Consider the following 23383-nt stretch of genomic DNA (forward strand, 5'->3'; position numbering starts at 1 on the left):
GCGGTGGTCGGGGGGGGGGGGGGAAGACGTACCTTGTGCGTGGGAGAGACGGGCAGCGCGTCGCCGGAGAAAGCTCGCGACCAGCGGAAGGACAGTGCCCTCTTCACCCGCTGCGTCTGCAGCTTCTCCCGCCAGCGCATCTTGACGGCGGGCAGCCGCAGGGAGTCTGCGGGCGATGCCAGCGGCACGGTCAGGCGAACGATCGCGGCGCAAGTTTCGATCCGTGGCGCCGCCGCAGCGGTGTACAATGAAGAGTCAGACAAATACAGACACACACACACACATACACAAACATCTCCCCCACCCCCGTACAGCTGTAAGTAAGACCGTCGCGGAAAATGTGCGGTTTGGGGGAGCATCTATTGAATCTGGCACGGTCCTCCAAGGCTGCGGGTGTGGCGAACGCCGTGCCCAGCCGCCGTCTTCGCTTCCCCTCGAGTGCCGATGTTTACGCACGACGGCAGGGCAGACAATTATGGCCGAGCGGACCCGGTGAAGGTGGGGGGGGGGGGGGGGGTCGGGCAACCAAAAAAAACAAGGAGACATTCTTCTTTGTTTTTCGTTTTCGAACTCGGCCCAATTCGAGACAGTGGTCCCAAACAAATAAACGTCACCAAGTGGCAGTTCCCTTCAAGAGCCGTACGCGGCTCCGAAGCCGCGAGTTGCCGCCGCCCCGATCGCCCCCCCCCGGCCTCGGGCAAGGATCGTGGCACGCTGGGGCACCGCCCGCCACAGACGTTGTGAAGGCAGCAGGGATTTCACCTGGGACGTGTGGACTGTAGTCGCGCACGAGGGTGTGAGAACGATTTCACCACCGTTACAAAGACAAAGATTTTCCCCCACGTAGCCTTCGGTAGACTGTTGGGGCAAGGCCTAGCACGGCACACAAAGGGGGTGGGTGGTCAGCACCACATCCGGCCGCCTTTGTCTACCCAATGCTGATATTTACACACTGCACCAGGTACTCATTTAAGGCCGAGTCGACCTCGAGGAGGCCCAGGACTGCTTCAGATATTCATCACCGATTGCGAGCCGTGAGCGGGACTCGAACTGGGGGTCGCTCGGTTCGTAGCAAAGCGCTAACCGCTGCACCACCGCTCCCCACCGTAAGCAAGCAAGCAAGCACTCACCCACACGCAATTGCCTAGTGAACGCGCGCACGCCCCTCTTGCACATGCACACACCCACACGACCATGCCTGCACACGCACGCACGTGTACCGATCCACAATCACTTTCACATGCTTCAAATTCCTCAGCCGCAGATCCCTCTCCCTCTGTACCAGTTCCCCGAGTCGTCCCCCCCCCCCCGACAGGAGCCCAACTAACAGTTCAGTAACGCTGAAAGTTGAAGGTCCATCCTCCCCCCCCCCCCGCACAGCCTCGACAGGTTGTTATGGGTCTTGCGCTGTTCGCGAGCACCTATTAAGGTCGGCACGGCGCACGAGCGAGTCGGAGTCAAGCAAAAGACAACGCCTGTGCTGATGTTTATTACACGCACACACCGTGGCAGGTACTCAATTAAGCCCGAGTCAACCTAGAGGAGGGCCCAGCACCGGCCGGTTCAAACATTTGGCACTGTCATTGGTCGCGAGCGGAGAATCGAACTCGGGTACCTCTGCCGGGTGGCAAGATGTTAACTCCCTCGCCCGGTACACAGGAGGTCGTGGTTCGATTCCGACCCCGACGCCTGTACATTTAGAAATTTAGAAAAACGCGTTCCAGAGTGTTTGGCTGCTGCACATTTCCATATCGTCGAGCTATCGTTCGTGGCCAGCTCGCTTCTGAAAAAGAGCTATGTAGCTCAGTGGGGACCTAACCTGGTACTATAAAAATAGCTTTTTTATTTTAACCGCTGCACCACCGCTTCCTCGTCCAGGAGGGAGCTCAACCGTCGAATAAGGCATAGGTCGCTCGCCTCCCCGTGTTGGAGGGAAGCGTGGACCCGGCCATCTCCATGATAACCAAAGCCCCCCCCCACCCACCCACCCCCCAACACCCCGTCCCCTGTCCGTGCACATGGGTGATAAAAGAGGGGCCTTAGTTGGGGCCACGGGCAATACAAGAATCATCAGCAATGGTGAATCCACCGCTCGATTGAAGGCCTCACCCCACGCCACGAGGTTCTTTTGGGGGCTGCTCGACCGTACTTCACCACGTCGCTCGGCTCCTCGGTGAAGGTGGGGGGGGAACGCACGTGTGTGGGAGCAGAACAGCGCCGTGCAAGCCCCGCAAAGGCTTTCAACAGACCCGCCTGCGCTCCGGTGTTCGCCCATCCAGGGACTATCGAGGCTCAACCCCGACCGCTTAAGCTTCGTCCAGGGTCTGGATAAGATTGGGGTGCATTTTTCGGGAGATCTTCTAACAAAGAGATACGACACGCCAGCCTTGATGATGTGCGTTCGCCAACTATGCTGCCTGTTAGTGCGAAAAGAAGGGGGTTGGGGGGGCGGGGGGCGAAGGCGGCTAAAGACGAAGATATCCCCTGGGTAGCCTGCGCAGGCTTTTGGGGGCACGGCCCGGCTGCCCTTTCATCTCACCAGCGCCGATGCTGATGTTTCACGTAGCGCACCAGTCACTCGATTTAAGGTCCGGCGCGCAAAAGGGGATCAGGGTGGCCGGCACCACACCTGGGCCGCCTTTTTCTCCCTATAGTGGCGATGTTTACGCACTGCACAAGGTCGAGTCGATCCAGGGGAGGCGCAGGACCGGTTCAGATAATCGTCACTGGTTTTGGCCGTCAGCGGGAATTGAACCTGGGTCACCGGGTTTGTAGCGGAGTGCAATAACCACGACACTACCACTCCCCACTGCACAACAAAGATCCCCGTATAGTCTTAACAGACTGTTGGGGCAAGTGCTATCGCGAGCACCTATGAAGGCAGGCAAGGTACACGAGGGGGTGGGTGTCCAGCACGACCGCCTTTGTCTCCCCAGTGCAGATGTTTTTACACACCGCAACCAGGTACTCATTTTAGGCTGAGTCGACCTAAGGGAGGCCCACAGTACCACTTCAAATAATCGTCACTGGTTTCGCCGGGTTTGTAGCCCAGCGCGCTAACCGCTACACTACCGCTCCCCACTGAACAACACCCACACACTCACGTCGTATATAAATAATAAAAACATTTGCAAAAATGTATTATCTTTCTTCAAAATATCTTGATGGGCATGTTCCCCCTATGCATTAACCCCTTCGAGATGCGGTCACAGTTTTAATGCTACATCATTAAAAAAATATATATCTCGTTGAGTACTCGTATCCGGACTCATATACGGAAATCGAAGGCTGCGTTTCACGACCGTGCTCAGCTCGCTTGTCAAAATCCACTTACGCTGGATGGGAGCCTCCCAACGCCATGCAGGCGGTGAGGGTTATTTGACCATACTTCACCAGATTTGTCAGTGCCGCTTGGTGCAGGCGGAGGAGAAACGTACAGCGACGCTACCGGCGACGCATATCGGCACATTTGCCCACGACGTGACAACTTGATTCGTTTGGCCTTGGTCGTGTGGTGGAGGGTCCTGAACTGGAATTATTTTTGTTCATTCCCCACGAGGTAAAGCACGCCGAGCTATGAGCTGTTGTTCAGCGGCGACCTGGCCACACGCACGTGTTCGATAGCCCATCGCAGTGGCTCATAACATTATCATCATCATCATCATCACACGTGGCGAATTTTTGCAGCAGCCAAATAATCTAAACGCGTGTCGATTCTAAATATCGATGTGGGGGGAGGGGGTGGAGGGGTGGCAGCACCCACAGAACAATCGACACGACCATCACAGAGAGAGAGAACATGTGGAAAGACCTCTCGCCAAAAGACACGTATGACAAATTATAATGTAGGTCGTGAAAACCCAGAGAGTGTGAAGTTAACCTACTAGAACCTGACCCTTTGGTTCTTTCGGTAAAGTCACGTAGGTAGAAACATAATAGATCACGACGTTTCGATCGCGACACAAGCAATCGTCATCAGGTGGGACAGCCACAGCAAGAAACAACTGCTGAAGTAGGCGAGAAATCTGCCGTGGCACGAGGTTATATAGGCCTCGGCAGTAGGGGGGGGAGATTAGTGGGGGTGGTTACCAGGGGCGGAGCCACTGGGGGTGGGCTGGGGGGGGGCTTAGCCCCCCCTGAAATTCTGGGAAAGTCGGTAATCGGGGTAACCGGATATCCGGCTGCTGCAAAATGCTGGCTGCCACCTTGTGCTGCCCTGCAGGCTGCTTGAGCGGCAGCCTTTCGAACTTATCGAACTTATTAGCCACATCAGCGGCTCCGACCTATTAATAAACTCCGCGTTCAAATCCAATAAAATTATTTTTATACATTTGTGGCACCCATTGGAAAACATAAACACTGGATATCTCAGAATATTGAAGTCAGCCCCCCCAAAGTCAAACTCCTGGCTCCGTCCCTGGTGGTTACCCAGCCAAGTACTATCCAGGTTCAATGTTGCTTAGCTTCTGAGGTTTGATGGGATCAGCTGCATTCTGGGTTATTTGCATACTGAGAAATGAAACCTCTGGTGCACACGAGGGTTCTGTGTTTGAACCTGTGCACGCATGTTGAACTTCTTTCACAATGTACGCAGCCAACCGTGCCAATCTGAAGGAAAAGAGAAGTAATGATTACGAGGCTGTAACGTTAAAAGTTGATTCTTACACTCGCGTTACTTGCAATGAACCGTGCACCTCATCCCCAATTATTTGCGCTGATGGTAATCAAATGCTAATGTATAGGTGGCTTGGCGAGGCCTTCATCCAGCAGTGGACTGATCATGGCTGATGATGTGGGGGTTAACAGCGAGTGGTAAGTGACGTTTTAATTTTCCGACTTTACGTGTCGTGCGATGCATCGCCACGACTGGTTCCGTCAAATCTCAGTTCTCCTTCTAAACAAGTGTTCTTCAGTTTAACACGTAGGCTTTCACGACCAATATCATCCATAATAACACGCAGGCAGGCTTTCGTAAACAATATCATCCATAAGAGTTTTTATGGGTTAGATCGTGTAAATGTATAAGAAATGTGTCGTTAAAACCCGCCACCATAGCCAACTAGTAAGGGTTGTCACGTAAACAGAACGTGGCAATTCGTCACTAGTACAGCACACCGGTGTGTTGGAGAGCCAAGCCACAACATTTACAATCTGGGTACGACGTTTCGCCAGTAATTACACCCAGCTTCATCAGGCGACACAAATCTGGCAGATTGTAAATGTCGTGGCTTGGCTCTCCAACACACCGGTGTGCTGTTCTCGTGACAAATTGACACGCTCTATTTACGTGACAAACCTTACTTGTTGGCTGTGTCGGGTGGTGGCGGGTTTTAACGACACATTTATATATTTACGCGATCTAACACAAAACAACGTGCATTGCGAGTGTTCTTCTGTGAAAGGTCAGCGGCACACTGGCGGCCCCACGTGGCCTTTAAGTGTGGCGGCCCCCCCTCCTTAAGTGTGGGCCCCCCTCCCCCGACGAGCGGCCCCCCGACAAATACAACACAAACGTGAAGAAACATTCCCGACGATCGTCGCAGGCAACGCGAGCACAACGCGCACGCGTAGGGGCGATTCAAAAAGTGTTCGCCTGCGGTTTGGCGGGGAAAGAAGCCAATGAACCCAGCGTGGAAAGTCACGGTGCCCCCCCCCCCCCCGAGCCCCCCCTATCAAGAGCCCCCCCCCCCCATCACACTTGGCGGCGTTTCTGAGAAACGCCTCGATCGGTTCCGCGGCCATGCCGACCTCACTCCCAACTCCCGAGGAGGTTTCGGCTGAGGGTCAAAAACCATACTCTTTGGTTCTATTCGGTAAAGTCACGTAGGTAAAAATAAAGTAACAAAAAATCACGACGTTTCGGCCACAACACAAGTGGCCTTCATCAGGTGAAGGGACTGGACTGTCCAGAGGACAGCGTTGGAGTGAAGACAGCAAGCCCAGGTCGCGTCCTTTAAGCTGTGTGGGAGGAAACAAAACACCTCAATTCGAAGCGAAGCCTAACCCGAAGGCCCGCATCATATACAGTATTGTGCACGTTATAAATAGCACTGTTATTATTTGTTATCGGGGGGGGGGGGGTGTCTAATGACACCTCTATGAACTACTGGACATCTTATTCTTGGTTCTTTCGGTAAAGTCACCAAGTGGAAGGGAAACAATAAAATAATAAAAATATAAAACAATAAAATTCTCACACTCTTTGGTTCTATTGGGAAAAGTCACGTAGGTAAAAAATAAAATAACAAAAATCACGTTTCGACCACAACACAAGTGGCCTTCATCAGGTGAAGGGACCAACCTGTCCGGAGGACAGCGTTGGAGTGAAAAAAGTCAAGCGCAGGTCGCCTCCTTTAAGCTGCGAGTGCAACACAAGCAATCATCATCAGGTGTGAAAACCACGGCAAGAAAATTTGGACATCTGTTAAACTGCTGTGAAAAAAGAGTTTCATAGCTCATCGGATTCCTCCAGTATAAATATTAAGATTCTGATGGGGTGTAATGCTGGATTGTCACTCCGAGCCTCGGCAAACATTGGGCAGCGGGGGAGGACGAGGAGGCCAACGTGACGGGTGGGGTGTTGATAAACTTTGTTCTCAGCTGTGGTCACAACGACAGGTTGCCAACTCCACCGCTTCACCACCCGTTCAGAAGAGAGCAGCGGCAACCGACGGCAAGAAGCGTCTCTCCGCGTGTCGAAGAAGAACTAAACCCCCCCACCACCACCACCACCAGCACACCGGGCAGCTTGCGACGCGAGCCGGGCACGCAAGGAGGCCAGCCGCCTCCATCTCGGCTGTTTCACACCGAATCGCCAACGGCAACGGACCGACAGGGCAGGTGGTCGCTTATCGGCGACTCGCAGACTTCCCCCCTCCCACCACCACTCTCCCCCCCACCACCACCCCCCACCTCCCCCCACCACCACCGCTACTCGACCCTGGAAAATTGACGGCGGGCGACGGTGGACGGCCGCAACCCCAAGCGCACCCGCCGCTGCCCACGCCGCGCAGGGGCGGGACGACGCCAACTCGACGAGCCATGACCACGCCCCCCTGACCCCGCCTCCAACCAGGCCTCCCCCCCCACCTCGCCCACCCACCAAGCCTCCAACCACCACCTTCCCAACCGCAGCCACACCCCCACTGACCCCGCCTCCAACCACGCCCCCCCCCACCTCGCCCACCCACCAAGCCTCCAACCACCGCCTTCCCAACCGCCGCCACACCCCCCCTGACCCCGCCTCTCACCACGCCCCACCCACCAAGCCTCCAACCACCGCATTCCCAAACGCCGCCACCCTCGCCTGACCACGCCCCCCGCCACCACCGCCTTCCCAACCGCCGCCACACCCCCCACCCCGCCACCCCGGCTCCGTCACTTGGCGACCACGCGCGCCGATCTTCCGAGCCGCCGCAGCCGCCGTCGCCAACGGCAACCGCGCGCGGTGCCGAGGTCGCCGTGACGACCGGCGAGCGAGCGAGCGAGGCACAGGGGGCCCCCCACACGGCCCGGTCGAGTGGATGACGCCGTCTCTCCACGTCTCCTCGCGTCGGGGTTAACGCGAGTGTTTGGCCAAAAGGGGGTACCATAAATAACGAGACGGAATACAATGACAAGGAATTCACGGCTCTTTGTCGATCCCCTGGCGGAAGCCAGCCGTCCGTTTATTTCGGCCGAGGTCCGCTGAGTTGATACGAACTGCCCGTTGTGTTGTTGTTGTCGGACGCGCCAAAGACGAATGAGCGAGAGAGTAAAAAAACAACCGGGCGCACGTTGTTTTTAGTTCGGTGCCCCAAGGGTTGAGATAAAGCAATCGTCGCCGCTTCCGGCGGCGGCCGTGGTGACCCTATCCACTGCTTGATGGAGATTAGCAATAATGACGAAATAAATTATGCGACATTCGCAACGGCAGAATTTTCGAGGAACTGTCACCAATTCACGTCCGCAGTTAGAGTGTCGTGAATCGATGGCTTTGTGCGTCGTTTGCATCATTTGTTATTATTACTCCGACCGCGAGCGGGCCCCTGCACTGGTTTTTGTCCTTTGTTCCGTTAGCCCGGACCGTCACACCGGTGAATCATTTCGGGCACAAATTTTGCCATAAATCGCGCGCAATTTATTTCTCGCGATTATTTCGATCGATTTCACGCTCGCAGCACGGGCAAATGCCTCCGACGCACCTCCCCCCAGGCCCTTCACGGCTACTCCTCTTTCCAGTCTCACCGCCACCGCAATCTAGATTTCCGCCTGTTAAAAAAAAATGTCTTTCTTTTATTCCAAACCTACTCAACTGGGATCTACGAAGCACCTCCGATTGGCACGGTTGGCTACGTACGGTGCGAAAGAAGCTCAACATGCATTCATACAAAGCAGTCGTCCTACCGCCCCTCCTTACTCCAAAAACCTTGCTTAAGCCTCCTGAAACAGCCACGAGACTCTGCGAGCCTCTCCTGGATGAACAAGTATCGTAAAAAAAAAACCCCATCAATAACGTCTGCCCACCTTGTCACGAAAACTGGCGTCACCTCGCAAGGTCCACCACCACTTCCTGATAAGTCTTGCATGTTGAACTGTGTATGTATGTTGAACTTTTTTTTGCACCGTACGTAGCCAACCGTGCTAGAGGTGCGGGGGGAGGACAACAAACTAAACACAACAAGCAGTTATAAGGAAATGAGTTTTCAATCTAGATAATTTAAAAGTGCATAGCTCCAGTGACTTCCTAATATCGGAAGCGCGTTCCAGGCGGCCGCAGAAGCGCATCCGAAAGCGCGCGATGCGGGGACCGCCTTTGTTCAATGGTTGGCCAAAACGCCGCTGCGAGGATGACCAGAGTTTGCTTGATGGCTTATGTTCCCCGACGAGATCAGCAAGGTCATGAGCTGTGAAGGACCATTGCCTGAAACGTCACCTATTTACATACCATCTCCCTTCTTAAGGCCACGGTGTTAACTGATGAACGTGATGATTTTTATGCCGTTGTTATTTTTTCACGGTCTCGTTATCGTCTCGTCAGTGGGGGCGCCTCCCGTTAGGTCACGACCTCTGCGTGCCACTCCGACGGCCGGCCCGCCCCTCGGTAACTCTTGATTGTCCCCCGCCCCCCCCGAGCCAAGGAGCCTCGCTTTAACTCTCCCCAGCCATAAAGCTTCGGCATCGTCACGTTACAGAAGCCTCGGCAGCCGATCCTCGCACCCGCTGGGGAAATTCTGCACGTCCGCGAGCGTCTCGTTTTATTTCAGCCGGGTACACACACAGCAGCTCTGGGGGAGGGGTGGTGGTGGTGGGTCGCTGCCGTGGTCGTAATGGTGGGCGCACTGGACTTATGAGCCAGAGGTCGCCGGTTCGACCCCATCTCCCGGCACGGCAGTTGTAACAACCGTTTGCAAATGGGTACGCCGCAATCGATCTGCAGGTTGCGTGTGGTGGGGTAAAGTGTGGGCACTCACACTTCTTTCCACGATGTCTGGCCAGCGTGGAAAAGTAGGACAAATACCCCGTAACAGAGGTCCTTCCGTCAGCAGTGGCGCGAGCAAAGCAGTTGCGTGAGCAACGTTTTAATGCTGCACTCTTAGCTTGTTTACCTTTCTACACAAAGCACAGGTGCCTGCTCTCCTACTCCTGCAGGTTGAGTGACCGAATTGGTGAGCGAGTGAGCGTCATGTACTCACCGCTCACCAGTGCAGTACTCAAGCGCTGCCAAACGCACAAACGCACAACAGAGAGCCGCGCAAACCAAACCTGCCGCGGACGCTGGAAGAAAGTCGCGGAACACCGGAAGAGAAAACTCCGACACATCGGATTTTTTTGCCGAAGAGACGGCGAGAGAGAGTGAGATGTGCCGGCGAGCCTTCGCCGTCACCCCCGCTGTATCGCGGGAGTTGGCGCTTGTGCTCTGTCACGAGCCGGAACCGACCGAGAACCCACAGGAGAACCGCCCCGTTGGTCCGATCGACCTGTCACCGTTTCCTCGAGTGAAGCGGAGAGCTTGTTTATTTTTTTATTTTTGTTTTGCTTGTTTTTATTTCCGGGCATAAAATTTACGTGGGAGGCTCACGAAGCCCCGGGGTTTTGCGACCCACAGTGGCGGTGCACCATGCCTGCCTGCCATGACCACCTGCCATGACCACCTACCATGCCTGCCTACCTGCCTGCCTGCCTACCTGCCTGCCTGCCTACCATGCCTGCCATGACCACCTACTATGCCTGCCTGCCATGACCACCTCCCATGTCTGCCATGACCACCTACCATGCCTACCTGCCATGACCACCTACCATGCCTGCCATGACCACCTACCATGCCTGCCATGACCACCTACCATGCCTGCTTGCCATGCCTGCCTGCCATGCCTGCAAGCCTGCCTGTTATGCCTGCCTGCTTACCATGCCTGCCATGCCTGCCATGACCACCGATCATGCCAGCCACGACCACCTACCATGCCTGACTGCCTATGGTCACCTACCATGCCTGCCTGCCATGACCACCTACCATACCATGCCTGCCTGCCTGCAAGCCTGCCTGCTTACCATGCCTGCCATGACCACCTACCATGCCTGCCACGACCACCTACCGTGCCTGCCAGCCATGACCACCTACCACACCGTGCCTGCCTGACACTCTTGGTGGTGGTAGTCACAAGTGTACAGATTATTTATTAACTGGGCAAGACGGAAAAAGAGTCAGAGGGCACCCAAGTGCAGTTCTCCTTCTCCAGCAGTTCTCCGCTAACAGGTGAAGGTTAAGGCACAGCCCTGAAACTTCTGACGGCGTAACAGCCACTGCTAGGGGAGCCCCTCGGGGAGGGCAAGTGGCCTGCTCTTCCATTCTGACCACCCACCGACTCGTTCACTCACCACCCACCAACTCGTTCACTCACCACCCACCGACTCGTTCGCCCAGCTCACCCTTGAAACTGAGACTCAGGATCCCGGTGGGCACTCACCTGGTTAAACAAAATAACTTGAAGCTCTTTCAGCCTGAGAACTGGGCGTGCCTCCCTGTTTCGGAAGGCCCACAAATGACTGCTGTCAGTGCACACCGAGAGAGTCCCCACCGATAATATATTCCAGCCCGAGGACTGGGTGTCTATAAGACACCGAGCGAGGGAAAATTAAAATTCTCCGTTTCCGGCCCGAGGGCAGGGTGGTCTCCCTTTCTCTCTCAGGAGGTTCATAATGGCAGCGTCTGAGACACTGAGCGAGAGCATCGAGGGTGGTAAGGGTGATCCCTTGGGGGCAGGGAGTCTCTTTAAAGAAACCGAAAAAAATAAATCCCGAGTTATTTCCCACACTCACTACAACCGTAGGGCGTGCAACGACACAACGATTCAACGACTAAAATCAATTTTCACAATCACGTGGGCGAAAATAGTTTTTTTAGCGCTGGGACGATAAATCGACTGTCGATTTCATCGACTCCATTTTTTTGAAACGTGCTATGAACAAGTCATTACCCGAAATGCCGCCTGTTATATAATGTTTTATACCTTTAAAAAATCCTACCTCGCGAAGGTGGGAACCCCCCACAAAGCCACAGCCCGCTTGACACCGTTAATGATGTCGATGACATCACCAAGCACAGCTCGTCGTCACCGCCCGTCCAGCGGCACACAGACGCAAACGGGGGGAGAGGTTTTTCCTGCCCCCCCCCCCCTACTATTTTCGCGCTACCCGATTGGACGGTCAATCAATCCGACAATCGGCAGTCATCGATCACTTCAACAAATGGACATCCGTTTATTTTACGTCAAAACAAGAATATAATTGTGGGTTGTAAACGTGCGACACAATATTCGAGCAGGAAGGCCAACGAACGCCCAAGCTCTGCGGCCTCCTTACATATTAAGATGTTTTCAGCCAACGAGTATTCCAATGGCACAGTGGGTTGCGGACTGCGCTGTGAACTTGGCGACCCGAGTTCAATCCCTGGCAAGGGCTAACAGCGGCGGTGGTCCAAGATGGTCCTGGGCCTCCATATACACCAAACCGGGCTGACCAGCATGGCGAAGTATGGTTCAAACACCACCGATGACGGACAGGGAAATGGGAGGCCTTCAACCAGCGGTGGCCTGATTAGGGCCTCTAAATTGGCATTGTTAATTTTACTGCTTGTAAAATTAAACAAAACCGAAATCCAACTTAGATTTGGGCCTGTGAAGCCTTCGATTTCGAAGCCTCTTTTCGGCCAGCCATAACAGAGCAAACCTTCCACCGGACGAGGACGTGACGAAGACAGTCTCTGGCGAAATCAACATTGAACCGAAACATCCATGGCCCATGCGCTACCCACTGCTGGATGGACAGGTGCGTAACAACAGCTCTGCTGTGCGGTGGGCGACTTTCATTGAAGCGGGCGAGAGCCGTGCATTCTCCTATTCACAGAAGGCACGGCGAAAACGCGAGGCGGCAGAAACAAAAACACGGCCAGCCAAACGGCCACGGCACAAATAACAACAAGGTCGACGCGTTCGCCAAAAGAGGAGGAACACGAACATGTAGGTGACGTTTCGGGCAAATGGCCCTTCCTCACAGCGGAGATTCGGTCAGGTTCCCGCTGCTGTGACGATGAAGAGCCACTTGCCTGCAACGTCACGTAATCGTCTGCCATGAAGAAGGGCCGTTCCCTAAAGCATCGGGCACATTGCTCAAATAATATTGTTCCACTGTAGGGCGGTGTTATTGACGAGCGTGTTGAGTTTTTGTTATTGGCTATCCACTGTGTAGACTTGCTGCAGGTAATAACAACTCCATGGTGCTCGTATAACTCAAACGTAATGGATGTTTTGCATTAAACCACACTCTGGTTTGCTCTTATGGATGACGACCATCACGATGACAAGCGAATGTGTGTATGTTGAACTTGTTTGGCACAGTACATAGCAAGCCGTGTAATAAATCGGAGTAGCGGGGGGTGGGGGGCCAAGCTAAACACCAATTAGGAGTCTCCACCGTCCGCTCTGGTAAAGCGGACGCATTAGCGAATTCCGCGCAATATCAGTGGCGAATGTTGGGGGGGGAGGCTTGAAGCTCCATGTCACACGAGAGAGGAGGGGGGTGCGAGCGAAACAGCGGCTCGCCGCACCTGCAATTCAAACCTGGGCGACAACGAATATTCAAAAAGAAAAATAACAATGACATCGGCGGGCGACGACATCTGAACTGGCCAATGGGGGTGTTGGGGGAGCTTTCGCCCTCGCTTCGCCAATTCGCACTGACCAATGTGGTAAAGTATGGTCAAACGTGGTGAAGTATGGTCAAACGACTCCCACGGCCCAAGGCAAGGTCGGCGGAGGGAGGGCCTTCGTTCAACAGTGGATCGACACATGGACCCCGATTAAGCGAGTGCAGTGCCCAGTTAAACAAGGAACGTCGGGCGTATTTTCCTTGGCTGGTCTGGACAAGGTAAGCCTTCAAAACTCACGGGTGGCGGGCAATTGATGTGGCCGGTATGTCTCCGGTCGGCGATCACACAGCAGAATATTGAAAACAATGCGGTAGCGTTTCAACAACCATCAACACGCGCGTGCTGTATACATGCGTACAGCAGCAATGTTTGTAAGTCCACTGCCGGACGAAGGGACTTGCTCCACCACCCGGAGGCCGTTATTTGACCATACTTCACCACGCCGGTCAGTGTGGGCTGGGGGAGCACGGCACGGTGACTACAACAAAGGAATTTGCTGCATTATCAGACAATGCCGTGATTATTACAGAACGCTTATCTACAGTGCAGCACTAATGCTATTAAAATGGCAAAACCTACTGAACGTGGGAACCTCCCGAAAAAGCAGTCATGGGGCGCTAGTTTTTATTCATTGGCAGAAGGTATTATTAATAGTTTTGCAATAAATTCCATGGATGGGGTGTTGGTGGTTTGTGGTGGTGGGGAAGTAGTGACACAGCGGTTAGCGCACTATGCGATTAACCCCGCGACCCCAATTGCACCCAAATTCGATTCCGGTCTGGGCCCATGGCTGAGCCGTCAGTTGGCCAGCGATGACCCCCCCCTCCACACCCCTCGACTGACCAGCGTGGTGAAGTATGGTCAAACCCCGAATGATCCACGCGGCGGTGTGTGGGCCGGGTATGGGGTGGGAGCCTTCATCCAGCATGGATTAACACATTTGTCGGTGTGCTCTATTAAGAGTCCCCCCCCCTCCACAAAGCTTAATAATCGTTAACGGGAACTGTTAATTATGGTTAACAGTTCCCGTTAACGATATTTAAAATGTAACCGTTACACACTTTTAACTTTTCCTTTCTCCAATTATTTACGTATCCGCGCGAAATGATTCAAACGAGATGAATACAAAAATATAGAATATAAACGCTTGCAAAAAAACACTCGCGTCGGTCCAAAAAACGATGAATAGCAAGGGAGCTTCTCAATCACGGATAACGGCTTGGGTGAAGTAGTGGGGGGGGGGGTGGGCGAGAGATACAAAGACGGACGGGGTCGCAACCAACCCACCAACCCACACCACTCCCTTGCAGCATCTCGATCCGGTGGAATGGCCATCAAGAACAAACCCACTCGAAGGGCCTCTGAACACACAAGAAGAATACGGGTTTGCAGCGGTAGAGTGGTTGGTGGTGAGTGTGGTGGTGGTGAGTGTGGTGGTGGTGAGTGTGGTGGTGGTGGCGAGTGTGGTGGTGAGTGTGATGGTGGTGGTGAGTGTGGTGGTGGTGGTGGTGAGTGTGGTGGTGGTGGTGAGTGTGGTAGGTGGTGGATGGTGGAGTGGGGTAAGGCCATTGGGGTTGTTGGATCAGATGAGATGGAAGAGAGAGTTGGTGCTGCTGCTGGTGGAGAGAGCGGAGAGTGGAGGGAGGGGGTTATGGGAGGGGGGGGAGAGATTAGACAATGGGATGAAAAGAGAGCGTGGGCATTACCGTGTCTCTCCAGACGTCCAGACATGTCCAAGCAAACGGTGTTGCACCGTGCGACGACGATTTGGAATCGACTCGGGGAAGAACGGCAAGGGGAGCAGCAGCTCGGAGGTTGGGATGGAAAATGCGGGGCCACGGGGGAGGCGTCACGGGCTGACGATGTCCGGCTCGCTACATTTGTAACTTATTTTGCTTCCTGCCACCCCCACCGGATTTCCGATCTCCGCTACCGCCAGCCGGGCTCCTCCTCCTCCGGGCCCAGCCACTCCTCCTCATCCTCCGACTTCCAATCGCCACGGCTGCCTCCTCTCCCACTCTCCGCCTCCTCGTCAGCCCGGCTCCTCCTCCTTCCTTCTCGTCTGTGATGATAATTATAATAATCATGCATAATTATTAATTGCTCAAAGCTACAGCTCCTCCCTCCCTACTCTTCTCGCCCCGCCCCCCTGGATCCTCCTCCTATTCCTCTGTCTCATCCCTCTTGTGCCCGCAGCTTCTCCTCCTCCTCCTCCCTCGTACTCCTCCTTAAGGACACGACTCCTCCTCCTTACTTTGCATTGTTATTGTGTGTGTGTTGTTTGTTGTTGTAACGTTCTGACCCGCCCCCTACTAAACAGCTTCATAGCCCATCGGGTTCCTCCAGTACAAATATTCTAACTCTGACTTGGAGCCTGCTACTCCTCCTTCTTCCCTGTGGTGCTGACGATTCCTCTTCCACCTCCTCACCCTCATCCTGCCCCCTCCCGCCGCCCATTACTCTGTAAACTCCTCCCTTCTATATTTATGCGTCCCAATCGCCTTTGGCTCCTCCTCATATTCCTCCTCTTCCACCGAGTTGTGTGGCTCCTCCTCTTCCTCCGACCATTCCCCCTCGGCTCCTCCTCTCTTTCACGAACTCCTCTGCTCCTTCTCTTCCACCTCGCCTCCCACCCCAACTCCTTCGGCTCCTCCCGCTTCCTCTCTTGCTCCTCCCAACAGCCGCTGCTCCTCCTACGACCCCCCTCGACTCGTCATATCCCAAATCCCACCTCCCCATAATCCTACATCGTGTGAAGGTTTCCGATCCTTCTGTACAGGACTACCCCTCCACTTCACCTTTAACTCATCCCACTAAGATCCCTCCCGTGCTTTTCTACCTCCGTAACAACAACAACCGCCATTCGCCACTAAGTGGCGGTGACGTCACAACGACGCTTGTGCCAGGCTAGGTGCACGTTGAGGCCACGTGAAGTGTCCAACGCCCGCTGGCAGGAGGTCACGGGGCAGACCCAGCAGGTGCCACGGGTCGACTGACTGAGACGCCTCCGGAACGGCACCGCTTGCGCACACCCCCATCCTCTAGGGCCGTCCATAAATGACGTCACGCGATTTTGTACGAATTTTTACTCCCCCCCCCCTTCGTCACAAAAAGTCAGACCCCCCTCAAATATGACGTCACAAAGCTCTGCCCCCCCCAAATAAAACATGCTTCAAATCGCTTTAAACTATTGTCATTGTTGTCATTGTAGTGCGTATTTAATGTGGCGCTGCACTCTGATGCTGTAGGAGAAAACATTTATTAAAAAGTCTATTTAATTAAGTAGAACGTGTTGTCTATATTTAAAGTTGCGCATTCTGATGTGACGTCACGTTTTTTACCCCCCCCCCCCATCGTCACATGTCTGACCCCCCCCCCGTAGGTATGTGACGTCATATATGGAGGGCCCCTTTACTCCTCCAAGACTCCGTTATTCTCATCCTCGTTGATTCCTCCCTTTCCCCCATGGTTCCCATTGGGGTTGTTAAATTATGAGCGGTAATCTGGTAACCATTTTCGGTTCCGACCGGTCACGAACCGGTAACCGTTTCCATTGGAAGTTTCGTGACGAATTAAATAATTTCATATGATGGAGCCCATTGTTTCAGCTGACTGGAGCAGGGAGATTGACATTTAAGAAATGTGCCAAAATTTAAAACAATTAATAAATCAGAAAATGTGCCAAATTTGTTACAAAAAATACACGGCAAAATACTCAATTGGATTATACATCGGAATCAGGACATTTATTCTATTTGTACTGGACGAATCTGATGAGCTATAAAGCTCTTTTTTCATCGCACGCTACCGAGAAATCTTGACAGGGCCTCCTCCTCTTGGACGAGTCACGAGACTGATCTCCCGTGGTAAACAAGCGTGATGACAACAATAACATCTCTTCAAGCACGGTCCTCCAGATACCATCGACAGCCAGCAGAGGGCATCTCTGCCATTGCTTTTGATGATGCACAACCCCCACGCGCTGTTGGTCATGGGCAGGAGTCAGCAAATCAAAATAACAAGAGGTGAGTTTTTTTGTTCGAATTCCGTAAACAAACAAAACACCCCATCAATATTTCAAGAGACGCAATGAACGTGAACACGAGACTGGTGGGCTCTTAATGAGCCGCATGCGGCTTCCGAGCCGCGGGTTGAGGACCCCTGGCGATGGTCCGTGCGCGTTGAAGGGTAAGAAGGTGGATCAGGAACGGTTCGAATGTCAAAACGCCGGCTCGGTAGTTGCCTTACTCGTCCAGACTTCCTGTAACAGGGTGGGAGTAACCCATTAATTATCCCACCACACACGCAGAGCCAAGGCCGTAGCCATGGATTCAACATTGGGGGGGACCAAATCTTCCAGGGGGACTGGGGGTCTCCCCCAAGAAAAAAAATCTCAATTTGAAAACGAATTTCCTGCCATTTCCTGCCTAAAATGTAAAACAATTCACTAACACATAGGATGGACTTTTTCTTTATTTTTTACAATAATGTCTAATACTGTATTGTATTATATTGCTGTTTTATTTCTTTCTTTTTTTACCTTTTCTTGTTTCATTGTATGTAATGGCAAAGATTAGGGATTAATGCAGTACAACCATAACCACACTCACATAAACAGAAATCTATTTTATAGCAATATATTGGGGGGGGGACATTTTGAGCATATTTGAATATTATAATTATGGCCTTGCGCAGAGCCGTCCCTAGGGGAACGGGGAATCGGGGCGATCACCCCGGGCCTCGCACAGATGTAATACGTTTGGTTCCGTTTGGAGGCGTCGGGGGATTTCCACACGGTGGGGTTTGCCCGGGGGCCTAGCCACCCCACCACTGTGGGCGGCCCTGCACACACGACCTTCCAATTGACTCTGCTGTAGCCATTTACATTGCTGGGTGCGTTGGACTGAGTTGGGGTGGAAGGCGCAGGGAGAGGTAGGTTGGGGGATGGGTTTAGACATGTGGCCCGCTGTTTAAATTGCCGCTCCACGAACCGGTGACCTCTGGATCGCAGGTCGAATGCGCGCACCCTTTGCAATTCGGCAGCGTCTCCAAACCATCCACCAACTCGAATTCGTTTTTTGGGAGGAGCGGTGGCGCGCGCCGGCGCAGTTGTATTCACGCGCTGCACTTCGAACCCGTCGACCCGAGTTCGATTCTCCGCAATGGCCAACATCAGTGGCGTGAGACATCTGACTGGTCCCTCCGCCACCCGTCTCATCTTCCAAATCATGGACCAGAATGTTCGTTTGTGCCTCTCGCCCTGTTGCAATGGCAATACGACGATACATCTGCTCAACGTGTCGTAGGTCACCCCCATCGTGGCTGCACGTTTCCAACAATGTATCACATCCTCGATGCCCCCCCCGTAAGATCTTTAAATGGAGGTACAGCTGACATAATTGGGCTGGTGGAAACGCCACCAAACGGCCAAACAGTCTGGTCCTAAATATTGAAATCGCTCTCACTTCAATTTAGCCATACGAGAGAAGAAGAAGAAAAACGTAGATTGCAACAACAGAAAATGCGATTGTCTTTGGAGGGATTGATGCATTATTTCAGCAATGCCACCGTGGAATTCGCTGGCGTCAGTTGACCCAGGCCTTGTGGCCGCTGTTGGCAGTCGGAGCAGGACCGAGGAATGTTCACTTGCGGTCGCTGGCATCATCCCCGTCGGTCCACGCTCGCAGCGAGCTGGGACCTAACACGCCAGACAGCCCCCGGCACGGCTGCTACTCGAACCCCCCACCCATGTGTTTTCGGGGGGGGGGGGGGGGGGGGGTTGCACAGCGTGTTGTTCGGCGTAACGCACTCAAAGCGCCGCACGGATAAATTTGGGAATTCTATTTCTGCTTTGACATCTCCTGGCCACCTCATCTGATTGAAAAAAAAAATGTGACCAGGTAAGCGCCCACTGAGCTATGTAGCTCTTTTTCAGAAGCGACCTGGCCGTCACAAATGATAGCTCACACGAAAGTGGCTTATCGTGGTGTGGAAACTTACGTCGGTAATAAAATGAATGAGTTAAATGATGACGTCACCCTGCTGCTCTATTTAAGGCCGGGAGCAAGTGAGGGCTTCACTATTCTGGCAAATTGCCCGATGATGCTGGATGTAATTACCAGCAAAACGTCGCACTCAAAAATTGTAAATGTGGTCGATTCACTCTTAAACACACCGGTGGGCTAAAGTAGTGAACTACCGTATTTGTCTTTTGTCAACGTGACACTTTTTACTGATTTGCCGTGTCAGGTGGTGGAGGGTTATAAATAACGCGATCTAACCCAAAAACGTTTATTATGAATAAAATGCTATAAACGCGTGTTGTTGATTCTAAAAGTGGCGCGGGAAGAAAACGGGAAGACCCGGAGAAAAACCCACGTGATCACGGGGAGAAAGACACCGCAATCTTCAAATATATAACAGGCGTCAAAGGTCTGGATCGAACTCACGACCTCCTGCATACCAAGCGAGGTAGCCAACATCTCGGCATCCTTTTGAGTGGCACCCTTAAGCGAGTGCCACCCTAATACTATATTCATTCACAATTATGAAAATAAACATAGATAAAACAATACATATTTAATACGTTAGATGCAGTCCGTGGTGTAATGATTAGCACAATGGACTCTCAATCATCGATCACCGAGGTTCAATCTCTCGGCAAACAATGGTGTAAGGTTATCACATACCCCTTGCTGCTGTCCAGCCAGCGGTGCACGACTGTGCTCACCGCAGTTGAGACGATTTGGCAGGTCTCTTGTGGTGGGTTAAAGTGTGGGTAACTCACGCCTCTCTCCATCGTGGAAGAGTGGGCCACAAACTCCTGAAAGCGATAACGCCTCTCGGTTCACCCTGCAGTGCGGTGGGGCAAAGCGTGGGTTCTCCCACCTCTTTTAAGACGTCTGGCTCGGCGTGGAAGAGTAGGCCAAAAAATTACCCCCCTGGAGGAAGCTTCCTTTAAGAGCTGGCTCTGTAGCGAGAGGCCCTTCCACCGGCAGCGATGTTGGCAAGAAACTTCAGGGGTGCACCTTAACCGTTGTTTATGTAAACGACAATAAAAACATACATACACACGTGCAGTTGTATCGTGGTGTCTTTAATGAGACACTAATGCACCGGAGCTCGGGCCGAGTTGACTCGCGCTTGAAGGAAAGAGGAATCTATGTACACGCGCGCACACATTGCGAAATTCAATAACGTTTATAAATAAGTGGCCTGAGTGTCAATCCCCACAGTTCATCCTCAGGCATCAACAGAAGCCGGAGGTGGCCTCTCAATTTGTACCAACTTTTTCAAATTGCCAAGGAGGCAAGAACACACAGGTCTGTGGAAAACCCGGGTTGAGGAGGCTACAAGGTCCGCCTCGGGTATTTCCAGTCTCAGGTGGAGGTGGATGCATTTGTGAATGCTGCTGCTTGACGGTGATGATGCTGCTACTGCTGGACCGGTGCTGGACGTCAACCAGGCAAGTCCTCCTGGGGGAAGCTGCGTGCGTCCGTCCGGTAGAGAAAGCGTCGATCGCGAAGCCACCGTTGTTCACATTCCAGTTTAGTCATTACAATTACATTACAATTGTCCAATCGGCGTCATGTCAGGGCGATGAAGACACTTCTGTTGAGAACTCTGGAGCTAGCGGTGCATCACCCTGTGTCGGGGAATACCCATCCCCCCTCCACGAATAAGATATCACAAAACTACTTCCGAAGTCACTTCCAATCGAACTCTTTGCCCACACGAGTGGCAGACCGTATACATGCCCTGCTCAGAGTGAATTTGGCAAGTCAATAACGCCAAAATGTTATTGTTTAAATTTTCAGAGCTGGATTTTTTTTTTGCCAAAGTAATTTTTCGAAATCAATTAAATATTTGCGTGTGCAGGCATTGCTATGCAAGCCAAAACCATCATTCCTCTCCACTTGAGGGCCGCAGTTCAATCCCCGACAGCTGCCGAAACCCAGATTCGAACCCCGGATTTCAGCGTTTCGGCGATCTGACCTTCGAGTCCACCCACTCATCTCCCATTCCAGATTTTCAATTAATCCGCTCGCGCAAACCACCTGGGGCCGGCAAACCCAAGCTGGAGTTTGTTCCATCCTCAAACTGGATCGGCGAACCTCCTCCACTGCGAAACCGCCTGGCACACAAACACAGGGCTAAGCCACCTTGCTCCGATGACATTCGCCGAAACACTATTCACCGGGCACGTAAAAAGGTTGCGGCCCCCGGTGTAGATAACGAGGTATGATACATATATATAAAAGAGCGACTTAGGAAGTAGTTCTGTCACGCCATCTTCTGGGAACCGTTCTCCGACACGGGGTGGGTGGCACTGCCAGCCAGGGGCTGGCACAGGCTGCGACGGCAAAACCCCGGGGGGAGATGAGCAGAGCCGATCGTCGGGGCTCTTCCGCCGGTCCCTCTCACGAACGCCGATCGAATCTTCTGCTCGGCGCGAGCCGGGGATGTCTCAGCCGGGGCACCCTCCGCATCGCTCGGGTTCACTTCGCCTGCTCCCATGGTAAAACCCATGGTGAGAGCCAGGGCTTGGGTCCACACCTCCCAGCAGTCTTACGCACGTGCACACGCACGCACTCGTTTCAAGTTTACCGGACGTCCAATACGGTACACATCCGGGTTGCAGGCGCATTATCGGTTTTTTTTTTTTTGGGGGGGGGGGGGGGGGTCCGTGAATGCAATTCTGCACGCGGCCGCCAACGTCTTTGCAAGTTTTTTTTGCCTTACAACACACACAGGGCCACACAGAGCCGGGCGAGGGAGGGGGGATAGCAAGGGGGGGGGGGGAATTTGCTTCCAGCCTCACACAAAAGAGCTCCCCCCTCCCCTCCCCTACACAACGGGCCTGTAGAACCCCCCTCACCCACGTGGCATTCTGCAGGGCCTCCCAGAGGTTCCTGGAGGCCCTGGACACACACACAAAGACAAAGATCCCCCGCATAGCCTTTAACAGACATACGAAGGCCGGCACGGCACGGGAGGGGGTGGGTGGCCAGCACCACGCACGACCGCCTTAGTCTCCCCAGTGGCGATGTTTTACACACCGCACCAGGTAGGTACTCATTTGAGGCTGAGTCGACCTAGGGGAGGCCCAGGACCGGTTCAGACAATCGTCACTGGTGTCGGAAGGCCCTGGACACACGCGCGCGCGCACACATGGAATGCTCCACAAAAATCAACGTGTGCATGTCGCTGTTCAAGCCATCGATTTGTGCATGCATTCGTCCGTCGTGAAACAAGCGCGACGAGCGCGCTGTAAACAACAACAACAACAACAAAAACCACGCGCGCGCATTTCAAAACGGGCCGCACGGTACGTGCACAACGCGCGAGCGCGCGTGTTGCGGGAGCGAAGGGAGGCAGCGTCGCCTCTTGACATGCGCGCACGTCGGCGACGACGACAATTTACAATTGTCACGATGCGGCACATGACTTGACGGACGTCTCGGGAGTGCAGGATTACAAAGGGGGAAGCGGGATGCAGCGCACGAGTCACCGAGCAAGGGAGGGAGAGCGGAAGGGAGCGGGCTCACTCACCCACCCACACGCTCACCCACCCACACGCTCACCCACAGACTCATCCACCTAGCCACTCACCTACACTCTCATTCACGCACTCGTCCACCGATCCACTCTTTCACCCACCCACTCAAAAGAAAGCCAGAGAGGAAGCAGCTCACCCATTGACTCACCCACACTCTTACTGACCCACCCACTCCCTCACCCACCAAACTCACCCATTGACTCACCCACACTCTTACTGACCCACCCACTCTCTCACTCACCAAACTCACCCATTGACTCACCCACAGTCTGACTGACCCACCCACTCTCTCACTCACCAAACTCACCCATTGACTCACCCACAGTCTGACTGACCCACCCACTCTCTCACTCACCAAACTCACCCATTGACTCACCCACAGTCTGACTGACCCACCCACTCTCTCACCCACCAAACTCACCCATTGACTCACCCACACTCTTACTGACCCACCCACTCTCTCACTCACCAAACTCACCCATTGACTCACCCACACTCTTACTAACCCACCCACTCTCTCACTCACCAAACTCACCCATTGACTCACCCACACTCTTACTGACCCACCCACTCTCTCACCCACCAAACTCACCCATTGACTCACCCACACTCTTACTGACCCACCCACTCTCTCACCC

At 53.5% G+C, this 23383-nt stretch overlaps 1 protein-coding gene across 3 annotated transcripts in view; it reads right to left on the reverse strand.

The window, feature by feature from the left end:
• Positions 1-15774, reverse strand: part of LOC116953089 (uncharacterized) — a 41061-nt gene extending 25287 nt beyond the window's left edge. For 2 of the 3 annotated variants that reach the window (XM_032972916.2, XM_032972915.2), the window contains exons 1-2: positions 14893-15773; positions 33-166 (exon numbers count right to left, since the gene is read on the reverse strand). In XM_032972916.2, coding sequence (XP_032828807.2) covers positions 33-166; positions 14893-14917 — 159 coding nt within the window. In that variant the 5' untranslated portion in view covers positions 14918-15773. Of the gene's footprint in view, positions 1-32; positions 167-14892 lie in introns of all 3 variants that reach the window. The other variant, XM_032972917.2, reaches the window with a different exon arrangement.
• Between the last annotated feature and the right edge of the window lie 7609 nt (positions 15775-23383).

This window comes from Petromyzon marinus, chromosome 50 (genome assembly GCF_048934315.1).
Source record: "Petromyzon marinus isolate PM22_M1 ecotype Great Lakes invasive population chromosome 50, UKy_Petmar_22M1.pri1.0, whole genome shotgun sequence".
In the NCBI taxonomy this organism is placed as follows: domain Eukaryota; kingdom Metazoa; phylum Chordata; class Hyperoartia; order Petromyzontiformes; family Petromyzontidae; genus Petromyzon; species Petromyzon marinus.